At 35.8% G+C, this 8,627-nt stretch overlaps 1 protein-coding gene and 1 non-coding gene across 3 annotated transcripts; one reads left to right on the forward strand and one right to left on the reverse strand.

The window, feature by feature from the left end:
* The first annotated feature begins 2,408 nt into the window (after positions 1–2,408).
* LOC105960129 (bZIP transcription factor 12) lies at positions 2,409–4,656 on the forward strand. The gene is made up of 4 exons (XM_088814156.1): positions 2,409–3,231; positions 3,325–3,396; positions 3,644–3,673; positions 4,189–4,656. The coding sequence occupies exons 1-4, from the start codon at positions 2,593–2,595 to the stop codon at positions 4,261–4,263; spliced, it is 816 nt and encodes a 271-aa protein (XP_088670282.1). The 5' UTR covers positions 2,409–2,592; the 3' UTR covers positions 4,264–4,656.
* A 1,252-nt stretch (positions 4,657–5,908) lies between these two features.
* LOC105960159 (protein ROH1D) lies at positions 5,909–8,424 on the reverse strand. 2 transcript variants are annotated; one of them, XR_001172993.2, is made up of 3 exons: positions 8,205–8,424; positions 6,367–7,684; positions 5,909–6,124 (listed from the first exon to the last, which is right to left on the reverse strand). It is a non-coding gene; the product is annotated as a protein ROH1D (transcript). The 2 variants fall into 2 exon arrangements; XR_016029609.1 differs by lacking the exon at positions 5,909–6,124 and having other exon boundaries at positions 6,207–7,684; positions 8,205–8,346.
* Positions 8,425–8,627: the final 203 nt, after the last annotated feature.

Genomic DNA, 8,627 nt, shown 5'->3' on the forward strand with positions numbered 1-8,627 from the left:
TAATAATAAGTTCAAATATTATGTGTCGTTTGGTTTTCCGGCGACGAGACGCACTCTCTCTTCACTCTTCGCCGCAACCGGCGTTGTCACCTCCTCCGCCTTCGTTGCTGAAGGTTTGGCGATATAGGGATTGTAGTGAGTTTCTGCTTTAATTTAATCTAGTTATTAAATAAAAATAATATTGGTATCTTTTCATTTTTCACCTATATTAAATTAGAAAATTAAAATCATAAAATTCTATCTTGCTAAAAGTAGGGGTGTGGACGGGTCGGTGGGGCTCGATTTTTGCAATAAACCAAACACGTATCGATAATATCGGGTTTTCATATTTTAAGAACCAAATATATCGCCTTTTTCGGTTCGGTGTTAATCGGTTTTGGTATCAATTCGATTTATTTTCGGTTTCAGTTTCATCAATCGATTCGGCATAAAACCGATATTTGATTAACAGTGAATTTGAACTTTTATTACATTTGTTTGAGAAAATTAACAAATAACAACCCAAAATCAACTTATAAAAAACATCTCACAACCAGAAATTAACTAATAAAGAAAATGTCTCATTGAGGCGTTTGAAGGATAGATGTGAGCTAGGGGAAGATGGTAAATACTATATATCAAAACGACGTCGTTCTGTATAAATCGGTTCGGTTCAGGTAATCGGTTCGATAATTTTTTTATTCTCCATACACAAACCGATATTTTTGATTTTCCAAAACTAATTAGAGCATCTCCAAAAGATGTGCTATATGCTAAATTTTAGCATATTTTACAACTTTTGATGAAAAATCGTACAACACTTGGTATATTTTAAATTCCAGTATTCAAATTTAAAAGACCAAAAGGGTGAAATGACAAAAATCTAATAATAAAGTATAATAATTATGTATATAAAAAAAATATTGTAATGAGTAGTGATGTCAAAACTGATGTTTTAAAGTTATGTGTTAAAATATAAATGACTACTGAGTCAGAGAAAAATGTGTGCTAAAACACTCTTCATTGTGTATAATAATTAGATAAAAAATTACAAATTTTAGTATAACTGTTGGAGTTGCTCTTACCGTCAATGCAATTTTAAATCGGGACGGTGCACATCGGCTCAATTTTCACAATTTTCAGTTCGATTTTTTGATTTCTCGGTCATTTTGCTCACCCCTAACTAAAGTTGCAGACTCTGCAATATAATCTTTTGAAATAGTAAAAAACCCAATGGGCAATAGCAAAACTAATTGCTTATTTAAGTGTTTGTCGTTTTGTCATGAACCGGCCTCGTATTCGGGCCGGCACATTTTTTATGATTACAAAAATTCAAAGTCAACCCCAAAACGGCAAGTCCGATTCTTAAGCGCCTAATGCCATTTCCGGCAATAAGAGCCCGCTATCCTATGACTACGCGCTACCCAGGTGCGTGGTCTCACTTCTTCGTCCTCACTAGAAATTGGCTTCCAATTAATGTAATAATCTTGATTTTCTTCCCTATTTCAATCAAATAAACAATCATTTTATTTGACAATTTATGAGCTAAATATATAAATCTAAATGCAATTATATGAAACGTCCTATTATATGTTGTTACTTATATTTATCTATTAGTACTAAATATTAGAAACACCCTTCATAAAATATGTACAGTATTTGTTTTTTCAATCTACAATAAGTGCAATAATTTATAGGATTAAATACAAATTGCACCATTGTACTATTACTAATGTCGCGTATATACCCTTGTATTATAAAATGCGACAAAACGGTCCCCGCCGGTAAGCCATGTCAAAGAATCCGTCAATTTTCAAAGTCGACCGAGCATTGCACTAGATGTTTGACAATTGGAGACGAAAGTACCCCTATGGTTGTGTATAAAAGTTGTGCCTCTTTCTTTCTCCCTTATACTCAATTTACTACCGACTTTTTATAATTACGAAAACTCCCCTCTTATCTAGATAATTACATCTACCCATCAACTATGAATCTTCTTACACGTCCACCATTGTGGTATAAAATTCAACATAATTTTCTATATTCCGTGGAATGTTCTCTAGCTTGTACTCGTTTTGTGCAAAAATGCAGTTTATGATACTCCACAATCTAATATATACAAGCCAAAAAACACATCTTATGATCATCTTGCTTCAAAATGTGGAGCTCGAGTGGGATAAAACGGATACAAAATTGAGATTATTTCATATAAATTAGAAGATTCCACTAAATTTGATATCGAAAATGTGAACGTGTAAGAAAAATTATAATTGAGAAATTATTGTAATTACCCAAACAAAAGGGAATTTTTCGTAATTTGACCTGCCTCAAAGGGTTGGTTGTAATTTACCCTACATTTTAATGTTTCTAAAATTGCAGAGCGAGTATGTACAAACTTTATTTACACTCGCGAGTGGCATTAACAATACAACGTCCAACTTATCTGCATCTTCTCTCTCTGTAATTACGTACACTGTATGTATCTATCAGTCATCTCTATAATATCTACATACGCCATTTCAGACTTCAATTTTTTTTCTCGATTTTCAATTTAAGAAAAATCCGATTCAAATTAATCCGAGAAAATCGGCAGGCAGGTAAAAAAAATTGTAGATGGCGTCGTCGAAGGTGATGGCATCCAGGTCACCGCCCAATCCGGATCTGACACGTCAGCCATCGCCACCACCGTTAACTCTCCACTCTGTTCACAGTCAGGGTTTCGGCTCCGATTATTACTACCGGAACATGTACACCGAATCCGATTCCTTCGCTCTGGAGAGCAACGGCGGCGGCGGAAGCGGAGATGGCGGCGTCGGGGTGCGATCGTCCGCAATTGACGGTGGAGAAATGAGGAGCGGGGACGCGAATCGTGTGGTGGCTGGTGGCTGGAGGGATTTTATGAGCGGTGGTGCTCCGAACAACACGGCTATGGTTCTGGACGATTTGATCGCGAAGGCTAGGGCGGCGAACGAGGAGGATGTCGGCGTTCTCGCGATGGCGACGAGGTCGGCGGTGGGCGGCGCTTTTGGAATCGAAACGGTTATGATGAATCCGGCGGCTCAGTTTGCATCGGCGGCGTGCGTGCGGAGTGGCTTCGGTGTGGAATTTGGGAGTGGAATGGCGGCGGTGAGTGGGAAAGGGAAGAGGAGGGCGGCCGTAGAGGAGGCGCCGCTCGACAAGGCCACCCAGCAAAAGCAGAGACGCATGATTAAGAACAGAGAGTCCGCTGCTCGGTCTAGGGAGCGAAAGCAGGTCTGTATCTATATGTGTATGTATATATATACTTATATATGTAATGTTTTTTGTATTAATAATTTCTTCCATTTATTTATTGTTTCTTCAAAGGCATATACAGTAGAGTTGGAATCACTAGTGGCACAACTAGAGGAGGATAATGCTGGCCTTTTGAAGGAAGAGGTATTTATATATATATTATTAATCTATTAAAAATTGAGAATTTAACCTTGAATGAAATTGTTAAATGATTTTCAGATACTTGTTTGTTTGTGTAATGATATTTATTGTAATTTTGTTACCAAGGAGCAATATTTTAATATATTAATATATTATGATATTTCGGCTTATTAATTTAACCGGAATTTCTCCATTTTTCGTTTATTATATCATATGTCGAAGGTTCTCAATAAAACTCCGTTACGTGCAGGCCGAACTCAACAGAGAGAGATATACGCAGGTAATAAATTTGCTAATGCTGATCGTAATTTATATTTACTGGTCGCTACGTGAAACCTGTCGAACATTCTCGTTGAATGCTTATTTACAGATACATACAGACTATAAATTTAATGTAGATTGTATTACACGTTTTTTACGATAATATTTTAAACGTAAAGCCCGTATATTAGCGCTGAAGCCCACTAGATTGAAGTACTACTGATGTAACTGAACCGGTCTTGTGTATTTTTCATTTAGATTGGTCTCGTTCGTGCAGTTCCTTAATCAGCGAATAAGTTAGCTTACGTTAATGCTTAACGATGTATATTGGGGTTTCAATATCGTGGAATAAGTTGCCTGTGAAGGGTCAATCTCTAATTACTTAAACACTTTGTGCTTTAGATGATATACTGCAGCTCAACAATAAATTTTATTTTCTGAATTTCGACGTGATTAGGATCAACACTAAATGTTCGATTTTTGTTTTTTTTTTTTTTTTTTTTTTTATATAATTTCTTTTTTCTCCAAGTGCAGCTCATGGAGAATGTAATACCGGTCACAGAGAAGCGAAGACCGAAAAAAGTATTACGAAGAGTGTGTTCAATATGAATAGTACGGCTTGACAATAAAGAAAAGGTATAACAGAAACTCGTTTTTCGTTTTGTGAGACGACATTCTTGGCACAGGCTTTAAATTGTTATATTTTGACTTCGGATGAAGTTTTTTTTTTTTTTTTTTTTCAATTTATGTTCGTCTGTAACGGGAGAAAAGAAAAGACGAAATGGAGAAGCCGTCGAAGAAACCTGTAACCGAAAAGAGAAGTTAGATAGATATATATAGTTTTACATTTCTAGTTAGTTATATTGCATAGCTAGGTATTCTTTTTATTTATGCAGTGCTGATGATTTTTTCAATAATTTCTAATGTAGTAGTATTCTTTGAAGCAGCAAATTTTTGGCTTGTGTCTTATGAATAAAGGACAATTTGCTCTCTATTTATTTATTTATTAGTGTTGAGGTCGTTTTTCGTTACTGAAATGTTAAATGTCGTTTGCATGTTATTATTGGCAAAATAGAAAAACAAAAACGGAAATTCTAGCTCGTTCTGTTAGCTTTTCTCATTTAAACCGGAGTCAGCTAATTTCGGTGTTGGATGACAAAGTTATATATGACGTTTTGAATTTTAGATAACTCAAATTATCAAATTTGTGGGAAGTTTTCATTGCTTCATGAATAACTTTCTCATCCGATATCCAATCTTTTGTCAAAATTTGTGGGAAGTATTCATTAGAAATCTAACTCAAAAAATTACATTTTTTTTTGTTTTGAGTTTTGCCTAATGCAGATTAAAGAATGGTCAAAATTACGTTTGAAGTGAAACGGCATTATTAAAACTGAAACGACATTCATCACATCCCTCTTCATTATTTGTAGTGATAGATTCTTTTCATTAGTATGTAAACAGTTGTATTGCTCTATATTGAGCATCATATTCATAATATTTGGCAGATTTCACTTTCACAATATTAATTTGTTTTGCAAGTTGGTTAGATGAACTAACATAAAAATGAACCAACAAATAGATGGTGGAATTCACCACCTAATTGTAGTTTGCTAGTTCTTTTTTGTGCTACAAATGTTATCATACATTTCACTAGATATTGCACTTATTAATTTTTAGGGCGGTCATCCCAGAGGTATGGAAAAATTACGAAAAACTCCCTTATATTTTTTTAATTACAATCACCATCCTCAATTATTATGAATCTCCTTCAACGTCCACCCATGTGCGTCTAATTTACTGGAATCTTCTAGATTAGCGAAATATTCTCCAGTCTGTACTCGTTTTATCAAATTCAAACTCCACATTTTGAAACAGATGATTATAGATATGTCTCTTGACTTGTAAATATTAGATCGTGGTGCATCAAGAACTGCATTTTTGCACAAAACGAGTACATACTATATAGAACATTTCAGAACATATAAGATTCTGTTGAATTTAACACTATTTTGTGTGTTGGGGGAAACTAAGCTGTCTAATTTAATAGCAACCCATCTTATTGTTTTACTCAATCAAATATTAAAAAAAAAATAATAATTACACTATAATAATTGACAAAAGAATGTCATGTGCAGCAAACATTTTCTTGATAATGTTCTATTCTCTCTCTCTCTCTCTCTCTCTCTCTCTCTCTCTCTCTCTCTCACACACACACACACACACACAAAATTCAACTCCAATTTTCTTTAAATAAATAAATAAATAAATTTCTTTTTCAACAAATTAAACAAAAATACAGCTAAGTACACAAGTTGCAAGAATGAAGCACACAATTACATGTAGTTTTCTTTGCCAGCTTTATGCCAGGAATAATCTCACAGGATTCTCTAACCTTTGATTCATTCCTTCATTCTTTTTTTCTTTTTCTTTTTTAGGTCCAACATTAAAACAACCCTTCGAAAGAAACCTGCAAAAGAAGCATCCAACCACGTTAAAAATCGATTCTTTATTGCTTATAAAATAGTCGTGCTCGACACACACTCGAGATATCAAGAAACAAGTATAGAATGACTGTCCATACAAAGATTTTTAGTAACATTCGGAAAAACAAAAAAAATTGCGATATCATCGTCACGGAAACTTATTAATCGAAAAAAAAATTCCCATTACAGAAAAAGACAGCCCCAACAAATTAATTAAAAAATATACCTGATAAAATTCATCACCATCGGCGAGAGTCACCCTTAAATCGAGACGTAAAAAAAAAAGAAACTAATGCAATTTATATAATATTTGCAAATTTATTTTCTTCCTCCATTATCAAGGTTCGGTAGCCTTTCCAAGAAACTCAAGACCCTCCGTCCGACAATGCATAACCTTCCGGAAGGTTTCCCGTAACTTCCTTTCCAAGGGATCCAATCCACTCTTACAAACATCACAAACCGAAGACAACTCGCTCACGCTCTCCCTCACTTCCTCCTTCGCTCCCTCCGAAATCGGAAACTGCGCTGAATCCACCAAATCGCTCATCTTGTTCACACACTTCTCAATCTCGTAAATCTCCTTCAACAAACCGCTCGAATTTCTCCGATCCCTCTTCTTCGATTCCTCCACAACCCTACTTTGGATCAAGAAAAACGGCGTACTCCACGTCGATTGCCTAGGGATCACGAAATGGACTTGCACACCTCGATCTTGACAAGGAATTGCAGCGACGAGAACCCACAAGACGAACATGAGGATAAAGCTCATGGAGAAGACAAGTGTCGCGATCCCATTGGTCGAAGCGATTTCGTTAGCGCGTGGAGGGATCAAATTGTTTGCTATAGATTGGAGCTGCTTCGAAGCCGACCAAGAATTGGACACACTCCAAGAAAGTGATCTCGAGTGTCCGCCCGAAGATGGGGCCCGCTGGTGATCTTTGCCCTTGTTACGGCCGAACGATCGGTTTCGGTTGGAGAAAACCGAGCCCGTTTCTCTGTCGTCGAGCATTAGGAGAGCTAAGTCCATTAACGATTTTCTTGCGCGACGAAAATGCCCTTCGGTTATTGTTTTTTGTTTAGTGAAGTCGAGGGCTGTTACGACAATTTCGAGATGCTTCTGCCATAGGCGGATTGTTTCAACTCCGTCGCGAGCGGAGTTGAAGATGTCCATTGCTTTGATTGCTCGGTCGAAGTATTCGGTGACTAGGCGGTCGGAGGGCGGTTTGGGGAGGAGGGTTTTGTTTTCGGAGAGTAGGGTTCGGAAATCTTCTTGGGTGAGAGTGAACGAGTCTAGGAGTTTGTGTATCCAAGAAATCGAGAGGAATTCGGTGGCATTTACGATTGAGAGGTCGTGAAAACGGGCGAAGATTTGTCTTTGGAAAGAATCTAGGTTTTGGATGTTCGAATCTTGGCTTGATTCGGAGTGGATTTGATCGGTTCTTATAGTCATGATTGAGCGGCGAAAGGAGGCGAACGGAATGGCGGAACTGTGATTATCCGATGAAGGCATTCTTGAAACCTGTAACGGATCTTCGAAAAAATCCCTAAAACAATTGCAAAAATTTCAGCCAAATCAGAACACAATAAAAATCGAAAATATTCAGAAAATGCTCGAAAAAATCCCAATATCACATTGGGAAAATTCAACAAAAAAAAAATTTATGCAAAATTTGACTTTTCGAATTCAAATACCAAAATTATGTAATCTCAATTAAAATTCCCTTTTCACAATTCATACAACCACATTTTCAGTAACTAAAAATGATTTCTTGAAGCAAAGACACAACCCACAAATCTTGGAATTTTCAGACAACCACAATCAAGAACACATGTTATAGTCAGTTACAAACATAAAATAAATAAATAAAATAAAAAAAGAAAATAAATTGCCAACAACAGGTGAAAACCCAGATCAAGAATTGTGTAAAGAACAGATCTTTGGCAAAAAACCCACGTGGGTTTTCAAGAAAACGTGCTCTTACGACAAAACGAATAGCAGAATTCAAATTGGGGTTGCAGAAAATGTAAGAGAAAATCATGGGGAAAAAAAAAGAAAGATTGTACCTTGATGTGTTACGGGTTATATGAATGCCTACATGAAAAAATTAAAAAAAGCAAATTGGAAATTGAAACCCTCGCCAAGAATATATGAAGCGGAAAAAAAAAATTAGATTGAAAAATATTTGACGCTGAGAGAAAAAAAAAATGAAAAGAGAGAGAAGAGGAAAGCTGAAAAGAAGACAAGTGTTGCCACTTTTGTTGTTTTCATTTATTTTTGTTGGCTGTCATATTTAAATAATTAATTAAATAAATAATCAATTAATTTCAAGAAACTTGCGAATTACTCGAGTTTCTGTCATGACTTTGTTTAAACATGTGTGTGAATAAATTATTCATTTTATTCCAACACATAAAATAGGAAAAATATTTTGTAGGAGAAAAGTCGGTTATTTCTATGCTGCATCCGATGAATTTTTGTTATGCACA

This window comes from Erythranthe guttata, chromosome 14, assembly GCF_056151865.1.
Source record: "Erythranthe guttata isolate IM_541 chromosome 14, IM_541, whole genome shotgun sequence".
NCBI lineage: Eukaryota > Viridiplantae > Streptophyta > Magnoliopsida > Lamiales > Phrymaceae > Erythranthe > Erythranthe guttata.

Bases quoted from the DNA above. Each gene is read 5' to 3' on its own strand.
- LOC105960129 (XM_088814156.1), top strand. From the start codon at position 2,593: ATGGCGTCGTCGAAGGTGATGGCATCCAGGTCACCGCCCAATCCGGAT. The intron at 3,397-3,643 runs GTATTTATATAT...CGTTACGTGCAG, and splicing joins CTGGCCTTTTGAAGGAAGAG to GCCGAACTCAACAGAGAGAG. The intron at 3,674-4,188 runs GTAATAAATTTG...CTCCAAGTGCAG, and splicing joins ACAGAGAGAGATATACGCAG to CTCATGGAGAATGTAATACC.